This window comes from Dermacentor albipictus, chromosome 9, assembly GCF_038994185.2.
Source record: "Dermacentor albipictus isolate Rhodes 1998 colony chromosome 9, USDA_Dalb.pri_finalv2, whole genome shotgun sequence".
Lineage (NCBI taxonomy): Eukaryota > Metazoa > Arthropoda > Arachnida > Ixodida > Ixodidae > Dermacentor > Dermacentor albipictus.
Window position 1 is genome coordinate 24,623,346 of NC_091829.1, and position 20,680 is coordinate 24,644,025.

Sequence of the window (20,680 nt, forward strand, 5' to 3'; positions counted from 1 at the left end):
ACTTGCATCTTAAGCGACTACAGCGCTTTAAAAAACGTAGCGGTGCCTAGCAGCGTATCTTTCTCGAGGGGAACGAGGGTCGTTCTACTGGGGTGTATTCTCCCAACCTCGCACGTGCGCTCTGGTCGGTTCCGTTTTCGTTGGCGGCCGCAACTTGTCTCCGCACGCCGCACCAACTTCCCGGCCGGTGCTTTCGTGCGCGTTCGTCGTCCCGTAGGGCGAGGTGGCACTGAACCCCCCCACCCCGAGTCAAGCCACGCGAAGTTTGCGCGTCCTATTTGCTTTCGGTGGCGATCGCCGATGATCGGGTGAGAATTATATATTTCATGCCCGCGCGCACGCACGCACTACGGACGCTCGGTGCCGAAAAAGAGAGAAGAGGAGGCTGAAAAAGAACGGAGGAGGTGGGGAGCATTGTTTCTGTGTCAAGCGGCGCGCGGAGCGCGTTGGCTCAGCTGGCTGAGGGTGTCATTGACCTTCCCAGTCGAGGCCAGTGCCCTCTGAATGGAAGCGGTACCGTTGCCCGCCCGGACCTGAGGAGCTCCGATCCGAATGTCGGGTAAGCAAGCGCTTCGATCTCTTTGCGGGTCGTACTCGCGTACTTCTTGTGCTTCGACGCGGTGTCTGCTTGCGGGTCTTTGTGGTACATAGCCGCGGTGTTTGTTGTGGAGCGAAATCGCGTCGCTCTAATATTTTATTCCTCCCTCGAGCGCGCAATACATAACGTGCGCGCTTGGTGGTTTTATAACGCGCTTGCAATGGGCGCGTGCTGTTGCGCTCGCCCTGTGTGAAAGATTGCGATCATTCGAGCGGGAATAATGTAGAACCCCTGTTAATCCGATTTCCGCTTGCACGATCGCATTCTTTGGTGTTGGCGTTTAATGAAACTATAACGGGACAGCGCGCATTTCGGATGTGCGCGTGCAGAAATTGGAGAGTGATTTTTTTTTATTTATTTACACCACACGTAGAGTTTTATTTCGCTCACTGTTCTAGGTCACACATATTGCGCGCGCGTTGGGTGCAAGTGTGCACACTTCCTTCGATCGAGAAAAAAAATCGCTGCACGTTATATACCATCCGCAATAAATTGCACATTTGTGGTCGTTCCTGCAATAATCAGAATTATATATATAAGCCTGCTGAAAAAATATAATTGAACTGGGAAGATTCTCATACGGCATCAAATGATAATTTAAGCCTGTTATATTACGTGTAATGTATATTAGAAATTGTAAAATTTTACCGGCATTCCCAATTCCTTTGCGTTGGTGTTTTGTGTGGTGTACTATGTAATAATTGTTCTTACAGCATTACAAATCAAGTAGAATGAAAATGCGTACATTAAATGCTCATGTGAACGAATGTAGGTATATAAAACGACAGCAGCTCAAATTCTATTGTTTTGTTTTGCACAGATAAATTATTCTGTTGAATCTACAAAATAACGCACATACAATTATTAATGGTCAGTATATTTTCAGAAAAAGTCTATAAGCTCTTTGAAATTGCGTGGACAATTTCTTCAAACACGTATTGAGTAATCAAATTGCCTCACGCCACAGAGATAATTAAAAAGGGTATTAAATAGTTGAAAAGGCAGCACGTAACTGTTCAAACAATCAAATTGGTTTCTACTGCAATGCAATATTTTTAGATATCAAATTGTATAAGAGCGTATATTTTACTGTCATTAGTGAAACTTATAACTACTTACATTTTCTATGAAGTGATATCTAAATGGAACCTGCCCAGTTCTTAGATTGATAAGCACTCGCATCTGACATAATAATTAGAAAGTGTTGCATGATTATGTGCATCTGAAGCACGCACATACTTAAACATGAGTGCAATATGTATCCCTTAAACTTTCTGGTTTCATGGGCAAACATATTTTGGTTTCTTATAACCATGGAACATATTTATATAATCATGGTAAATATGTAAGAGAGATTGAAAAAGTTTTGGGGGGCACATAATTGCGAATATGTTCCTCATGACTTCACCAAATGCCCTAAATTTAGGCGAGTAAAAATATGATTGTACAGCGAAGTACTGACCACCTCTTTCATTTATAGGATGACTGCACAATTTGTGACAAAATTTAATTTTCTTCTTGAATTTTGTGCTCCGGAAGCTTTTGTTTGTTGCAGGTGCATTTATGTAAGTGACCTGCAAATAACCAAAGAAAGTAACTCTATAAATTACAATTTTATATCAGCAGGGGAGCTTGCACTTACCACAAACTGATTATTTCCATATTTAATGTTAAATGAAAACCTACTCTGCTCTCTCATTTGATGTGTAAGTGATGTGTAAGTGCTGAATTGGGTTTCATAGTCACAATGCACATTGCTGGTCAAGATGCCTTTAAAACTGGTTTTCTTCTTAATAACTATGTGTCCTCCAGGGCTATAAATATTAAGCAGTTAATTAGTGATAGTAACAAATACACCTTGAACACATGGTCCTCTTGAATTTCTTAATTACAAGATGCACTCCGAGGCTGCATATAAAGAAAAAACGGCTGATTAGTCATATTAACTCATTTGGCAACCAGTACATGTGATTCAACTTGTGATGCTCGCAGCAGCTAATAGTATGTTTGTAAATAAAACTATTTTCTTCTGCTACACTGTGAGTATAACTTTTTCTTCATGTGACCTTAAAATTTTTCTTTATCCATGGCACAACTAGAGATGCTACCGCACTCATCATGGGCTACAATGCAAGAACGCATAGCAAAGCCTTGTAGCTCATACTGAGCGCAATGGTACACCATTTTTGAAGCATAAACATAGTTTATGTGATTGATTGTCTCGAAAGTGCAGCAAGAACAGTTGCTGAATCACGCTAATTTTCTTTCTTGTGTGATTCCTTTTCTTGTCTTTTTTTTTTTCCAAGCCACACATTATGAAGACTACAAGGCGGCCCACAGAGTACATTGCCCCGGGGCTGCCAACACCGGGTAGGTGCAAAAAACTAGTGATCCATTTGGCTGTGTTCATGAGAACCAAGGTTTCTCAAGACTTTCTGATCCCAGGAAACTTATGCCATTCTGCCCAATAACAATATGCCATCTTTCCTATATTTTAACGAGCTACACTTTCTGTAACTGCCGTAGCCCACATGTGTTTGCCAATATAACGAGCGTGGATGCAATAAATTATCAGATATATTGAAGCAAATAAAAATCTTAGCATGTAATGGATACACGCTTATAACAAATACTAGCTATAAATAAGGTATTTTAGTGTTAGATTTGATTTCATTATGATGTTTAATTGCACGCATTCCAGTCCTGTGTGAAAGTGAAAAGTCGTATGTGATCGTGCGAATGTATCTTCCAAAATATCTGGTATTTTAACAGCAATTTCGGTAAATGCAACAGCTCTTTTCACTTCGTAGTGCCCTAACTGCATTGTGTGTTGAATGCTGGTATCATTATAATCCTATTGCATCTTCAACCTTTGTAAAATTTGTCCTAGCTTTGTTTCTATGCCATGTACCTTCCGAAAGTAAATCAAAAGTCACTTCTCTTAATATATGCAGATTTTTTTAAGTCCTCCAGCATTAGTCTTTAAGAAAGTCAACTTCATTCAGTCCATTTTGTCTGTGTTCCAGAACATAATTATATTTATTCCTATAAACCAAGTTCATTCATTTAGTTAGAACCAACTGCACGCATTATGTTTTATGAAACATACACTCAAGGAAGTATCATTCACATGAAATAAGGTAGAGAAGTTTCACTCATGTATAATTTCAAGAACGCAAGGGAATGATTGCAAGATAAAGCTGCTGTGCTATTTGCTGAAGTGAATTAACAAAAGTTAATCTCTTTTGGAGTGTGGTCACTATGCACTCATGCATAGTGGAGTCTTTTGTCACACAAACAAAATGCAGTTATGAGACGAGCACGTGACCACACACACCACTTTTCTAGTTCTGTGTCATCTTGTTTGCATTACACTAATGTTCCAAATGGCACAGCAACAATCCCACGTCACAACCTTAGCTAGCCCTACAAAGCTTGATGTATCATTTTTGTTATGTTGATGGAAAATTCCAACTTAAGCAGAAGAAACCTAACGAACATCATATAGTAACATTCTTTTATACACCAGAGCGAATATTCAGTTGGGTATAGTTCATCAAGTCAGTTACTAAATAATCAATTTTGTGCAGACAAATTAATTTTTACTCAACATTGTATCATTTTCTTTTTTTGGATAAGTGTACTCTCCATAGGCAGATATAAATGTGAACAAGTTGTTTCAATTTTTCTTGATAGCATCTGGGCTTTCTGAGGTTAATGTCACTGGAATACTGGCACAGGGGTCGTACCACTTCGGGCCCGGTGGCACCGTCTCTGGTGGACTACTTTCCACAGGCTGCCGGCGACGGGCTCAAGGTGGTCTGGGAGCATGCCGTCAACAGCCGGCAGCGGCTAGCGATGGCCTTGCGAGGACCTGGCATGATTCTCGAAGGAGACGTCAGCATGGGTGCCAGCGGTCGTTACCCAGTGCCTGTCATGGCGCACCCATCCGTTACAGCAGCCTTCGGCAATGGTGGTGGGAATGGCGACTTGACACTGGACGAGTGGCTGCATGAATTGGCCCTATGCGGCATGCCTAAGGGTGCCAAGCTCGACTTCAAGTCTACTGAGGTCGTTGAACCTGCCTGCCGTATCCTGGCACGCTACATTGACAAGGTATCCTCGCAGGCTGCATGCTTGCAGACACAGGCTGCTGCTGAGTGACACAGAACGATAAATCAATTTAGACCAAGAAAATTTTATTTCAATACTCTGAAGATCTGCAGCCGCGAATCTTCCTTTTGTTAGGCTTCAGTTCATGCTGCAATATTGTTTATGACAGTGGGCTACACCATACAGTGGAGCACACAATCTGACGAATCTGGGATGACTGCATCGACTGTGCAAAAGGTGCTGACAGTTTGTGCAGGCATGTCTCCTGCCTTTATTGGCACTTAACGGTTACTCTGGATGGAGTATTAACGGTTACTCCACATGTGCATAGTAAACCACATATTTGTTTAAAGTATGCATGTAACACAGATCTGACATGTAAGGCATGCAATGCAGTCAGCCACAAAAGTTTACAGGACATAGGCTCCACGGAAAGTGCAAACTTCCACTATATTAAGACAAGAGTACTTCATTTTAATAAATCTAAATTAGTCAGAGCGAAATTTCATTTTAACAGCTGGTAACAGTGGTAGTGATGGTGATGAAGAATTGGTGCCACCACACAGTTGCAAGGGCCTGTGGTGCTGAATGCCGATGTGCTGCCAGGACCAGACTGTGCGGCTGTGCCTCCTGTGGATGCCTGGACTTTCTTGACTCTCTGCCGAACCCGTTTCCCTCGCTCCATCATTTCCCTCGGCTGGACTACCCAGGAAGGCTCATGCTTGAAGATGGGGTGGGTTCTCCAGCATACAGTATTGTACAGTATTGACAAGAGGCGTGGATAGTTATGGAAAGTTATTCATAGTACTACTGATACAATCAATAGTTGAGTTACTGTCTAGCTATTGATGGTAAAAAAAGAAGAACTGATAGTACTACTGATAGTACACTAGCTGAAATGATCAGCCCAATTGCTGAGAGCATGCATTCTACAGGTATCGAAATTGATGCAACATACTGCAAATTTACTTCGCAGACACATTAGAGAGCAGTGTTTGTGGAGCCTTGGATTGACATTTATTATAGAAGTAAAGTGATGGCACTATATCGAGAGTGTGCTATCACTCTGCCTCAGAAAACTGCCTACATTTCCATGGAAAATAGTTTAACAGTTTTGCATCACCAGTGAACACACACCTGAGGGGCTCCAAGGCATCTTTCAAACTATGTTTCTTTGGAAAGGTCCTGAAGAGAGCTCAAGAGAGTCTATAGAGAGCAGATTAATTAGACATGCACCATTTCTAAGAATAGGCCATCAAAAGAACCAATAAAATGCCTGGAGAGGCATTTGAAAAGAAGAAAGCACGTAGATATCAGACCAGACTATGGACTCTGCTGTGCTCAAACGATCCTGACACAAGCAGATTCATTGACCCCATGCAACCTGTTGCATTTCTCATTGATACTAGAGAGCGAATGGCACATAAGTCACCTAATACGCGACCAATTAGCACAACAGCACAATGTTGGCTGAGTAAAATGTATATTTAGCTACTGTCCCAACTAATCTAGTTTTCTGTGCACATTATTCATTATAGCAACCATATCTGAAGGTGTCTCTATCCAGATGGCCTAGGGGCAGGTCAATGGGTCTTTGATGGCAAGAAGTTTGAGAACCACTGTTGTAATATGGCTTCTGTTCATGAATGGTGAAACTGGAAGGGCCAACTAGCGCATGAGTGCTACCAATCTAAGGTGCCAACATTTGTTGCCTCCTCTTCATTCATTTCATTGTTTGACCAAGAGAAAACCTGGAACTGTGAATTCCATTATACTTCTAGATTATATATATGTATATCAACTGCTTCCACCTATATATACTAATACAGAGAGTAAACTAATATATCCCAGCTAGAAACAAGCCAGAATGCAAATCTACTTGTAATAAAATCAATTTGTAATGGTATTCTGAGCTGGTGGTAAACAGAAAGTTGTGTCACACTGTTTGAGGGTTTAACTGAAAATAAACTGTGGAGGTTGTTCCCAATTAGGAGCCAAATTGGGCATTTTTCTTTCTTTTTTTTTTCTCCTACCAAAACCAAGGCCAAGTGAACTTAGATTACAGATTTATTTCATGCTTTGCCTGTACAAAGGCAGTGCTGCCTTCCTTGGAGTTGTAAAGGAAGTCAATCGAGTACTTCCTGAATATTGTACCGCTTCTGTGCCTTGGACGAGCTGGATTCATCCACGCATTTCTGATAAAAAAGAACAAGGATGACCGATGAAATGCCATGGACAAGCTGGTTTCACCTCAGTGCTTCGCTGTGTTTCTTGTAGATTGCAGGACACAATCTAAGAGGAAGTGCAAGTAGGAGCGAGTTTGTTCTTGCAGAAGAAATAAAACAAGGTGGCAAATCAGTCCTTGCAAAATCATGCAGCCGGCAGTTCAAGCTTTGCCGGCTTTCTTGTGAAAATGAAAACCCAACGTCGGCTATTAATGAAGTTCAGTGCTGTTAAGCTTCACTTTTTACATTGATGGTTAAGATCTTGACTAAATAAACACATTAAACATTGTCTGCAGTGTTTTCATAACAAAATTTCTCGCTAAAAAAATTCACCATTTTTGTTCAGAATTTTGGAAAATAGTGTGGTACAAAAGTGTTTAAACATGACCAGCCTCTGGAATGTGTGTGACATTTGTGTGTATATCTGATCACCGTGTATGTCATAATTATCACAAAACACCTGAAGTAGCATGCCAGGCAAACATCTCCTGCTTTCACTAAAGACAGCATCTCTCTCTCTGTGAACATGTCAGTAGTCTGCACTCTTGTGATCTGCCTCTCTATTTATTGTGATAACAATTACACGGACGCTTTAGGTGCGTTCAGGCCACCAGCACAGCCGTTGTTGTGCTGTCCCGCTATTGATGGCACGTGCACAAAGATGCAGGATGCATTTGGCTGCAAAAACAACAAGGTGAAGTGGATTCGCCGTCAATGCTACGCTCAATCGCCTTAGTATCAGAGCAAAGGCAGCGTTTTACCTTCCCCTGCTGGCATGAGTGGTGTCTATGTGCATGCTATAAGCACACTAGCATTCCTGCTGAGCTGCTCAGTGTATCCACTGGTCGGAGCAGTAAAAATCAAGCTAATGTTATCCGATATGACACAGGATGCTGACTAATGCATACGGTTTCCTGTCATTTTCATCTTCTGCAACACCCAGGCACAATGCCACTCGCAGCACTACTCATCACGCCAGCATTGTGAGACGCCTTGTATATTCCAGGGCGCTGTTCCTTCTGTCCAGCAGCAGTTGCCTTGTGTGCTGCATTGTGCCAACATGTTGCAATCATGTACAGTTAAACTTCCATATAACGTTGTCAGTAAAATCGGCGATTTGCTTCGTTATATTGAAATTTCGTTGTATTGGATCTTATTGCATTTGAACTTTATACAGAACATGATGTAGCTCCACTTCGGCAGTTGCTCTTGTCGCAGGGCACGTCATTTAATAAGTGCGTTTGCAAGGAGCCGCTTGTAATTTAATGACTTGACCATCTGTGTTTGTGGAAGTTTTCGTTTACTGTCTCGGCATTTTTTGCGGCGACAGTGAAATTTCAGTTATATTGAAATTAAATACAGACATACTTCATTAGATTGAGGTTCTACATACATGGTGTTCTATGGACAAGAGGCTATGAAAATTTAGATACTTTGTTATATTGAGAATTTTGTTATATCGAAGTTCGTTGTCAAAGTTTAGCTGTACATAGTTAGAACACTGTCCAAGGAGTTTTAGCACAATGCTTCACCCTTCGGGGGAAACTGCCAAACTCTTCTCCCCAGAATTTTGATGTTGCCTTTACAAGAGCTGCAAAGTAAGTCGCATGTTTTACAATCGTAACAGACCTTGCCTTCCGCTCCATCCAGGTACACGCGGGATATGGTCGAGAGCATGGGAGCTCTGGTTCGAGAGTACAACCTTGGTCAACCCGTGAGCTTTCCTGTGTGGCTGCCTCTGGCACGTCGTTCACTGGGCGACCTTCAGCGGCTGCTGGCACAAGTGCCTCGTTCTTCACTGACTGTGTTTGCCCGCCGTGGCGAGCCCTGGGCGGCCGCACTGCCAGATCTCGCAGCTCTGCGCTCAGCCTTCAGCCCGTCACTCGTCTACTATGACCTGCCACACGACCTGCTCCAGGCTTTTCTGCCACTCTGCTAGGTGAGGATGCCGTAACGGCAGGCTTGCACTTTTCTCTGCAACCAAGTCACGTCTTACCACAGAACAAATGCTGAGAGTCATAGCGCTCGTGTTTAGCGTTTACTTGAGCTAACTGGTGAGGCAATTGGATTTTTAATATCCCCCCATGTTTGCCTAAAAGAAGCCTACTTAGTTTAAAGGTATATAATCTCTGTTTAACTGGCATGGATCTATCAGGCTGAAACTTCAAGAACAACAAAAGAAATTGAACAGAAGCTAGAGACCATGCAATCAGCGCTGAATCGTAACATTGTGGGTGTAATGCAAAGCAGGGAAAGATGGATGTGCTGATCCTAGTTAAGCTTAAGGGGTAGTGTAGAGCTTAAGGTCCTGTAGTGTGTAGAACAGATGACTGTCTAATATAATTAGAGTAAAAGGATTGATGCCAAGGGAAGGAAAACACATAGTCAAGGACAGCAGAGAATTAGATGCAGTGACGAGTTTAGGAAGTTTGCAGGCTTAGGAAGAGTTTGGCTGACACAGGGCAGAGTAGAGACCTATGAAAGGGTATTCGTCCTGCACAGAATTTTAATATATGCTGATAATGATGATGACACCAAGTGTAGATGGCCTTAGCTGGCAAAACGCAGCCACATAGCTCTGCCTACTGCGTATCCTTAGGACCATTTGCCTGTCTCCATCAGGTCAACTTTCTCAGACATTGTCGTCCGGCCATGTTCGTCGTCAACTTCGGCCAACTGTTGGAAGCCAGCGACCCATCCATGAGAAGGGCATCCACAGCGTGTACCTGTGACGACGAAAGCAATCAAGACACCTGTGAAACTTCCGGCATCCATGTTGCCTTGGGTGCTCTCCACACCGGTGTTTATTTTAACAACAGTTTCGGCACCCATATAATGCTGTTGGTCTGTTATGTCACTCAGACTTAGTAGTACACCAGCTGCAATTTCTGGAGATTGTGCCAGGACGATTTATGCGAAGCATGCCTGCCCACTGTAGCTGAGAGATGGTAGTTTTGTCTGTGGCCATGTTGAATGTGTGAAGAGGGCTGTTGCTGTGCACACTGGAGATGTTGGCACAACTGGCACATCTTCACAACGAGCTTCATAACTAATACACACTGCACCTTGGAAAAAAAAAGACAGTGAACTTCATTTTTGTTTGCTTGCACTTGCTGTATGTACTGTGGCAAGCTTAGGCATTGAGATGCCTGCTGTTACACTGCAGCCATGTGTGCATGGTGCTTAGATATTGAAGCAAGTAAGTTGCGCCACATATAGGCAACCTTAGAATGCTTTTCCATTTTTTCGTCAGTTTTATCAGACCCTGCGCTCCCCGAGCACCTTGACCATGCAGCTATTATGGCAGCCTCGTGGCCTATAACTGAGCTTAGATAACTTAGCAAGTGAGGCTTGCAGCTTTCTGTCACACGGTTGCCATTTCATCTAGTTTTGATTGTCTGGCGTATGTGCTGAACAGGCATGACATATAGAGATTTTTGCCTTCATAGTGGCCTTGTAAACAGTCATTCGACAGTCCTGTGGCCCTCGGCTGGAGAGTTGCAGTAATGTAAAGCTTACGGCGCAATGTGGGCCCTGTTTCTGTTCTTGTGCCATTAGTACACAGCAGAAGCGCATGGGACCAGGGTGTGGTCAGGTTTATAGTTGTTGAAGAGATGGATCTAGAGAGTTGTGGTTGTATTGACATGCTAGTTTTTATAGGAAGTGCTGTCTGACACTGAGAAATAAAAGACACAGAGCTGCGGCAATGTTGTGTGAACAAATTACTTTGCGAGTGAAGCTGGAAAAAGCCTTAAACAGCTTGCTGACTCGCAAGGTTTCAGCTTGAAATGAGTAAAATGTACACAGTGGTCCAGTACTCGCATGCCCAGAAATGTTAGCCCCAAAGAGTTCATTTATTTCTACAGCTTTGCTGGTGATAAGCATCTAAGGATAATAGAAATAATTTTAGCATATATAGAGTATATACATAGCAATCATTTTAGCTAACATGTATGTTAGCATATGTTGCCTGGGCCTGTGTCATGATGATGGAATCAAGAGATATTTGCTTTCTACTTGTATTGCAAAAGTAGACCTATATCGTAATATATGTCGACTCATGGCCCCATCACCGAGACATTGTGCACTACCATTTGCTTGCACAAGCATGTATAAATTTTCTAGAATAAATTGAGAAATTGCCCACCCCGCAAAAACTCTCCAGTCTGCACAAAGCCATGGCTTACCCGTTTATTAACTGTGTGCAGCATTTGATTGTTTATTGTTCTGTGCTCTTTTCAGAAGAAAATGATTTGGTATAGGTACACAGGTCACTCACAATAATTTGAAAGTGCCCTATGAAAATCATAAGAGAACATAAAAAAATTTTTAGGAAAAGGAAGCAGTCAGAGATGCTGTACTGACTACCAACTCTCATGTTTATTGTGCCAAAGGCAGTCTACTTACACAAAGAAAAGCAAGCAAACAAACAAAAGCCCAAGACCTTAAAAACTGTAAAAAATGGAAGAAACTGTGAACTCGCCTTCACTTATGCTGTTCGGCAAAGAAATTTTGCAACTTTGCTTAGACATATAACATATTCAGATTATGGTTTCCCCCACTTTTATTGTTTTAAGAACCTCACACTTGTGTTTGTTTTGTTGCTCTCTCCATGTATATAACTGCCTTCTGCTCAATATGCATGGCAGTTGGTAGTAAGCAATGTGTCCATGTCTACTTCCTTATCTCAATTTTTTAAGCAGCTTTTTTTTTTTGTCATGACAATTGCTCATAAACTAGCTTACCTTTGTAACCTGTTGCCGTTTATGAAAAATTGCTGCTTTTGCACCGAGAGATCGCCCACTCCACATTTCCAGATTACATATGTTTGCAGTGACTTGAGATATTACAGCAGTCGCATTGACTTTCACTCTTTGCGACAACAACTTCGCATGACGTTGGCGCAGCTCTATGTTTCAAGATGCCTTAAAAGACAGCAAGGAAGAGTGTGAAAGCGTTGCGTGGCAGAAAAGAATTGTTAAAGAGTTGTTGTCCTGGAAAGTGCAAGGGGGACCACACCAGATCGAGACTGATGCAAGAGCAATGTGCTATGGCACGGTATGCCTGTGTGTGCGCATGTTGAATCATTGTATCTAGATGTTGTCTTTGAGCATGCAGAAAACATTGAAGTACCATGTATACTGGTTGTGTGCACCTTAGAGTGAATGTATTGTCACCTTGTTTTTGCTGCAGATGTAGGGTGCTTTGCCTTTTGAGATTTCTTTAAGGACATGCGCAGCGTGGAATGTAGCTAGGGTAACGGCAGCGTGGCTACAACTCGCTACGTGTGGCGTGAATTTTCTCACACTAAAGGTCTCACGTGAGTCCCCATATAGACTGCCTTTTCATGCCCATGCTGGAAACAAGCAAGTTCATTAATCTGCCTATTTACTTGAAAAGATGTGCCGCTGCTCTTAGCTTTTGGAGTGCCTCATTGCTATTTCTTCTGTGTGTATTTTTGACTTGATATGAACATCTTCAATATCGGCTATCTTCAAGGTGCTTATGAAACTTTCAACAGTGCCAGCTGAAAGCAGTAATTATAACACAACAGATCAGAAAACACCCAATGAGATTAAAGTACACTTTAGAAGCATCAAATGCACAGTTTTAAAATGCTAGCATGTAAGGCAGCAAACACAGGAATGCAACTGGAACAAATCTTCAGCTTGGCACCACCTGGTGTTGGTCTGTCAACATAGCACCATGTGCTGCTATCATTGCCAAAATGCATATTCTGGGTATCTGTCTCGATCGATTACCATATGGTACAAAATATACATGCCAACAGTGCCAAGCTGAAAATATACCAGAAATACAATACACTCCGTGTGGTTGCAGCTTTAGAGATCATCAATAGAGTAATATCCAATAAACTGCCAGCAAGCTTTGGTGCAGTGCTTTAAATAGGGTTCTGCCTCTCATGCACTGCAGAGAAGCTTCATACAGATACTAAAAAATATATGCTATTATGTAAGAAACTTATTTGTGTGTGCCTTGTCTTCATCTGTGCTCTCTGATCTGGCAAGCTTGGCTCGTATATGCCCCTTAATATCTACAAATTGGCCATGCAGAGTCTCATGGTCGTCAAAATCAGTCTTTATCTACACTGTTGTGGCACCTATTCCTATAAACAAGTACAACTAGCACGGATTTTCATAAGTAGGCAACCTGTAACTGCAGTTTAGTACTTCTGAGCTACATCTCAGTTTCTTTTTCACCAAGACAAGCTTTTTGGTAAACACTGAGAGAGAACTTTGCATCATGGTGCCTTTTAATGCAGTTTGAGTTGACTTGTAAGGCAAGGAAAGCTGCAAGCTGTGTTAGAATCACCTTAGTCTAAAGCAGCGGGCAACAAGCGGGTCTAAAGCTCTGTTGCAGTTTGTTCATATGAGCAAATATATGTCATAGGATACTTAGCAGTCATTTGGACATACCTGCATGTTACAGCATGTGCTATGCAGTGTCATTTGATGTAGGCAGCTTACATCCTGAGCATGAAAGGCTTTGCACATTTCACCTCATATCACACACTGAACTGTGCGAGCAGCCATGGCTCTTAGACAAGAGCCACAAAAATTCCCTGCTAAAGAAGACCCTGTATGTGGCAGTTTCAATATGGGCTGCAATTTCCTCAACCAGTCAGCCAAATAGCTTAATTCCAGAGCTTACACATACTGATAAAAACAAACCATAAGAGGCCTTGTAAAATACTGTGTAACTTCAGAAGTAAAAGTTTATGCTGAGTTGAGTACCCATCGTAAGTAGGCAGTCCTATTGAAAAGTAATAGCAAGTTTATATGTACACCAGCATGAGATGCATTCAAAATGTTCACAAACCAGTAGACACAGGTTTGAAGGAAGCTGAAAACTAAATGAACAACAGTTGCACAAACACAGAGAAACATCATGCACGTCAAACAGTGCATTGAATAGTAGTGACTTGTGTTCCTTGATTACATCTCTCTGTTCACTTCAAAACTTTAGCGAAAGAGTGTCAGAGTAAAGGTGCACATGCCATAATTTCTCAAATATAAATAGATCTTGTCATGCACAAATTTTGCAATGTGGGCAAAGGTGCCTAGACTCACTAAAGGTTCAGATATTTTGTTATAAATTAAATAGGACCACCCAATGTCATGCCACAATTGAGAAAAACTGTGGTCTCCTAGGCAAATCACTGTCCACCATCACTGCATTCTTTTATCTGTAGTCGCTCATTTTTTATGTCTGGTGCTTGCATCCATTTATTCATACATCGTTTTATTTGAAGCTTTCCTGTCCTAAAACAGAAGCTTTCTTTGATTCAAGAAAACATGGTTACGTGAACTTAGCCTAGGATGGTGCATTATAACCTGGCTTTCCAATTCTGAGGCCGTTACTTGGCAGCATTAGGATGTGTTGTTGCATGCAGATGCATTACTTCATAAAAAAAAAGAAAAAAACCTGCGAACATGTCAACAATGCATACTTATGATTGCCAAACTTAAAGCAGACAGCTTTCATGTCTGGTTAAGCTTCTTGACACAAAGTTGCTAGGTGCAATGCACAACATGCTATGGTAATTTTATATGTGAGGCCAAGATGTAGATTCTGTCACAATTCTTACATAATGTGTTTCTCTTTTGCCTTGCATTACCAAATGATTGTATGGCTTCCCTGCTAAACACAAAAGGATTCTGCAAATGCGATAGAACAAAAGGAATCTGAACTAAAAAATGTATTGATTCGAGAACAGAGGAAGCCATTGGAAAAGAGGACTTGACAGAAAACACACGAAGGCTAGGCCTGCCAGACACCTTTGAGGACACACACATAAGTGAAAAGTAATTTGAAGTACAAAAGCACAGTGCAGAGTGGTACAACATCCGCTTATTTTTTTTCCATCCCGATTGGACGGGATGCTGCCATGGATCTAGCAGTTACATGAACTGTGAGTTGGAATGCTCCCATAACCGTAAGAGTAACGAAGGCAAGAACACAGAGCTTAAGCTATCCTAATTTATCTCACTCGTCTACAAAAACTGTTGTAGGTCCTTAAGTGCTCCCTTCAAGCACTGCAGTGTGCTTCTCGATATTCCTTCAAGTCCTGTAGGGCTGTACTTTGTGAGGATTCCTTCTCATTCCATCCTTTTAATTTTTCTAGTTATCAGTCGCAACAAATAGCCAATCCCGGCAATGACATTTAATGACAAGCTAAAGGAACAGGACCAACGCATAGGCTTACACACAGCTGGAGGTGCAGTCAGTGAGATCAGCCCGCTAAATCTGGCACAGATATGCTTCACAGTTATCTGGAAACTATGAGGAAAATGCGTCATTCTTGGCAGTTCTTTTTGCACTCTTCTCTTATACCACGTGCTTGCTTCATGACATTAACAATTTTTTCATTGATAACACAGGTATCAATGTAAAATATGTGTAATCCGGAAGAGTGCAATAAGGCTCATTGGAAGATTGAAGGGCACTGAATAACAAGTTAATGATTCCCAATTTCAAATTATTAAACCAAATATTCTTGAACAACTTTGGCAGACATGGCCCTGCAGCTAGCTGCTATGAAGCCAACATCAGCCAGAAAAGAAGCCAAGTGACAAAGAACACTGCTGGCTATGCCCCCACCTGACTAGTGGCTGTTTTTTTTTTTCCTCACCCACAAATTAAAGTAGGGATAAAGAAAACAATCGCTACACAGTATGCAGCCATGACCTATCTATCCTTGTAGCATCCTTCTCGAGGACAGCAGCATTTGCTGTACTTTTGATTAAAAGAGTACTGACACACCTTAAAAGCTGCAGAAACTCTACCGCATGTTTCGTGCATGTAAAAGAATGACACATAGCAAGTGTGAAGGTGGGGAAACATTACATATTAATTTGGTACCAAGCATCAGTCTAAAAATGGTGTACTTGGTGTAATCAACATTACCGTGACGTCACGACACAGAGCAAAATTTTCTGACCTTGTGCAGCAATAGGGCTAAGACCAATGACGTTGCTTGTAAAAAAAAAGAAAAGACTGACAAGAGTGCTGCCCGGGTTTCTTCTAACTGTGCTTGTGTGTGTGTCCAGTTCAGACAGAGCGTGCCAGTTTATTGTGATGGCATGACACATAGAATTCCCGAGTACCGACGCCGAAGCTTGTTCATAGAAACAAATATTACGGTCAATTATCTTGGGAGCTCTGGCACTTGCCAATATTTTTCCTAATGTTCAGTGTGTTATAACCTTCATTCAATGCAAAAAAAATAATAATAATAATTTTTCATTTTCACGTCAGTACTCCTTGAAGTCCAAACAGCTGGACTTCCGCATGCCTGTATTTAGCTCTTACGGCACAGCATGGTATTGAACCTGTGTAGCAAAGCTTCACAATCAATGGTAGATACAAACTCTCTGCCTCAACAAGTTGGGCCTGTACAATATGTGAGCCTTGTTATGTGCAGTGGCCTTTCACGCACTCAAAAGCACCGTGCAGCTAGCAGCATGTATAGTGTAGGGGTGCACGTTTATAGTACAGTCGTAGTTGTTGCTTCAAAATGTTGTTGTTGTGAGCTACACGACTTTCTTGAAACTATGACATGATGGGAAAATATGCCTTTTTTTTTTCAGCAGCTCGCTGGAAGCACAAATAAAAAAAATTTTGAAAGCAGCCACCTCTGCCCTATCATTGTCACAGCAGCAAAATGTGTTTGCATGTGTATAGCCATGTTTATGTTGCTTTCAAGTTGGCGCACTGTTTGCTTTTATGCAATGCTATCAGGACAGCACACAAATGTAGGAGGTGGTGGAAGCTAAGCCACCAGAGCTGCCTTGAAACTGACTCAAAATTTATACACATAAATGTGCTTAACATACACAATGACGCTAAAGACCTTGACATGGCAAACAGAAATATAAGGAATTATTTAATGTAAAAAAGTAAATCTGAAATGTTTCTTGCCAATATCAGCTTATAGTGACTGTATACTTATAACAAATGCCAGATACAACGAAGATAATTTTGAGTCAAGTGAGGCTTCGTTATCATGAGGTTGTACTGCATTAGTAAACTGCACTTTTGCACTACCAATATGGCTACCATTACCGTCAGAGAAGGCTCAGTAAGCTAGAAAGGATGTAAAAGTGAAACACTCGAAGCAATGCCATCGTAAAATACCTGCATTAACTCACAGTGACGTCGTGGATCTTGACAGCGTCTACTTATGCATAGTTAATTGCTCATCGCTAAAGAATTGCCTGTATTTCATTCAGAAAGAATGAAGACTCTTCCTATAAAGTTTACAATACTTTTCATTAGCCAAAATTGCCCAATATAAGCTAAAATACTTTCGTCATCAACAGCGCTTTTTTCTGTTTGTTTGTTTTTACTCAGTGCAGGACAAAGGCCTCTCCCTGCGATATCCAATTACCCCTGACCTGTGGCAACTGATTCCAACTTGCACCCGTGAATTTCCTAATTTCATCACCCCACCTAGTTCTCTGCCGTCCTCGACGGCACTTCCCTTCTCATGGCATCCATCCTACGTATTAGATGGCCTGCCCAGCTCCATTCTTTTCTCTTAATGTCAATTAGAATATCGGCTATACCCATTCGCTCTCTGATCCACACCGCTCTATTCCTGTCTCTTAACGTTACACCTATAATTTTTCATTCAATCACTCTCTGCACAGTCCTCAACTTGTTCTCGAGCTTCTTTGTCAACCTCCAAGTTTCTGCGCTATACGTTAGCACTAGCAGAACGCAGTGATTGTACAACTTTCTTGTCAATGCTAGTGGTAAGCTCCCAACTAGGATCTGGCAATGCGTGCCATATGCACTCCAACCCATTTTTCTTCTGTAAATTTCCGTCCCTTGATCAAGGTTCCCTGTGAGTAATTGACCTAGATAAACATACTCCTTCACAGACTATAGAGGATGACTCACGATCCTGAACTCTTGTTCTCTCGTCAGGCTATTGATCATTATCTTTGTCTTCTACATATTAGTCTTGAACCCCACTCGTACACAATCTCTGTTAAGGTTCTTAATCATTTGTTGTAATTCGTCCCCAGCGTTGCTGAACAGGACAACGTCATGTGCAAACTTAAGGTCGCCTAGATATTTGCCGTTGATCCTCACTCCTAAGCCATCCCAGTTTAGTAGCTTGAATACTTCTTCCAAGCATGCAGTGAATAGCATTGGAGAGATTGTCTCACCCTGCCTGACTCCTTTCTTTAAAGGTATCTTTCTGCTTTTCTTGTGGAGAACCAAGGCAGCTGTGGAATCTTTGTAGACATTTCTGATGATATTAACGTATGCCTCTTGTACTCCTTGATTATGCAATGCCTCTATGACTGCTGGCATCTCTACTGAATTAAAAGCCTTTTCATAATCTGTGAAAGCCATATAGAGAGGTTGATTGCACTCTGCAGATTTCTCAATTGCTAGATTGATGACATGGACGTGATCCATAGTAGACAATCCCTTCCTGAAGTTGGTCTCTTTCCCTGATTTATTTTTTTTTAAATAAGGTTTTACGTGCCAAAACCACAATCTGATTATGAGGCACGTCGTAGTGGGCAACTGCGGAAATTTGGACCACCTGGGGTTCTTTGATGTGCACCTAAATCTAAGTACACAGGTGCATTTCGTCCCCATATGAATGCGGCCGCCTTGGCCGCGATTCGATCTTGCGACCTCGTGCTTAGCAGCCCCACACCATTCCACTAAGCAACTACTGCGGGTTTTTTCCTGATTGACTTGGTGAATATTTTACACAGTACTGAAAGAAAGCTAATGGGGCTATAATTATTAAATTCTTCTTATGGATTAATATAATGTTGGCATTCTTCCAGCTCTCTGGTGCACTGAAGTCATGGCGCAATTGCGCATAAAGGGCCGCAACCTTTTCAAGCATATTTCCTCCATCTTTGATTACATTGACTGCTCTTCTATCTTCTCCCGCCACTTTTCCTGGGGACATATCTTGCAAGACCATTCTAACTTCATCGCTAGTTATATAGAGGAGCCTCTGTGTCCTGTTCATCACTACTTCCTCAATCATTTGTTGTAACTCATCTGCATTGTTGCTGAATAGAACAATGTCACCGGCAAACCGAAGGTTGCCGAGATATTCACTGTCGATCTTTACTCCTAAGCCTTCCCAATTTAATAGCTTGAACACTTCTTCCAAGCATGCAGTGAATAGCATTGGAGAGATTGTGTCTCCCTGTCTGACTACCTTTCTTTATAGGTATCTTCCTGCTTTTCTTATGTACAATTAACGTAGCTATAGAACCTCTGTAGATATTTTCTAAGGTAATTACGTAATGCCACTATGACTGCTGATATTTCTACTGAATCAAATGCATTTTCATAATCTATGAAATCCACATAGAGAGGTTGATTGTACTCTGCAGATTTCTTGATTGCCTGACTGATGAAATGGATGTGATGCACTGTAGAGTATCCCTTTCTGAAGCCAGCCTGTTCTCTTGGTTGACTTAAGTTTTGCCGCTATTCTATTGGAAATTCTCACGGTGAGTATTTTATACAACACTGAAAGTAAGCTAATGGGCCTATAATTTTTCAATTCTTTAATGTCTCCCTTTTTACGGATTAGTATAACGTTGGCATTTTTCCAGTTGCCTAGGACCCTTGAAGTCGATAGACAGTTGCTGTAAAGGGCTGGCAGTTTTTCAAGCATTACGTCTCCTCCATCTTTAATTAAATCGACTGTTATTCCATCTTCTCCTGCTGCTTTTCCCTGGGTCATGTCTTGCAAGGCCATTGTAACTTCATTGTTAGTAATAGGAGGAGCCTCTCTATCCTGTTCATTACTACTTCGAATTAAGGTAGCATGGCTGCTCTGGGTACTGTACAGGTCAGTATAGAATTCTTCTACTGCTTTTACTACATATTCTAAATTGCTGATGATATTACCCTGCTTATCTTTCAGTGCATACATCTTGGCTTGTCCTATGCCGAGTTTTCTTACTGATTTCATGCTGCATCCATTTCTTACAGCTTCCTTAGTCTTTCTCACGTTATGATTTTGAATATCCTTGCGTTCTCCTTATTGATCAGTTTTGACAGTTCCGCAAATTCTATCTGATCTCTTAAGTTGGACACTTTCATGCTTTGTCATTTCATTATTAGGTCCTTTGTTACTTGGGAGAGCTTACCTACTGGTTCCCTTGGTGCCTTGCTTCCCACTTCAATTGCTGCTTCTTAAGCCAGCCTAGTTACAGTTTCATTCATTACCTCTATGTCATCTTCATCTCTCTGTTCTAAAACTGCATATTTGTTAGCAAGCACCAGCCTGAATTGGTCTGCTTTACCCTTACTGCATCTAGATTGGCCTGTTCCTTCTTGACAAATTTTACTCTTTCTCTCTTCACATTGGGAGAAATCCTAGACCTCACGAACCTATGATACTGCATTCTACCCTACCTAACACTTCTACATCCTACACTACGCTTGGATTGGCAGAGTGTGTGAAATCTACTTCATTTCTTGTTTCTCCATTTGGGCTTTTCTAGATCCACTTCCTGTTGCTACACTTCCTGAAGAAGGTATTCATTATTCGGAGCTTACTCGTTCCTGCAAATTCTATCAACATCTCTCCTACAGTGTTCCTAGAATCGATGCTGCAGTTGACAGTTGCTTGTTCACCAGCCTGCTTTCCCCCCACTTATGCAATGAAGTCACCCATGACTACAGTATACCGAGTTTGCACTTTTCTCATAGCAAATTCAACATC

General features: G+C 41.7%; 1 protein-coding gene across 1 annotated transcript; it reads left to right on the forward strand.

Moving 5' to 3' along the window:
- The first annotated feature begins 58 nt into the window (after positions 1–58).
- LOC135901924 (protein FAM151B) lies at positions 59–15,153 on the forward strand. The gene is made up of 7 exons (XM_065431763.2): positions 59–404; positions 485–559; positions 2,905–2,968; positions 4,339–4,714; positions 5,278–5,444; positions 8,587–8,875; positions 9,559–15,153. Exons 2-6 carry the CDS (start codon positions 553–555, stop codon positions 8,873–8,875), a joined length of 903 nt encoding a protein of 300 aa, XP_065287835.1. The 5' UTR covers positions 59–404; positions 485–552; the 3' UTR covers positions 9,559–15,153.
- Positions 15,154–20,680: the final 5,527 nt, after the last annotated feature.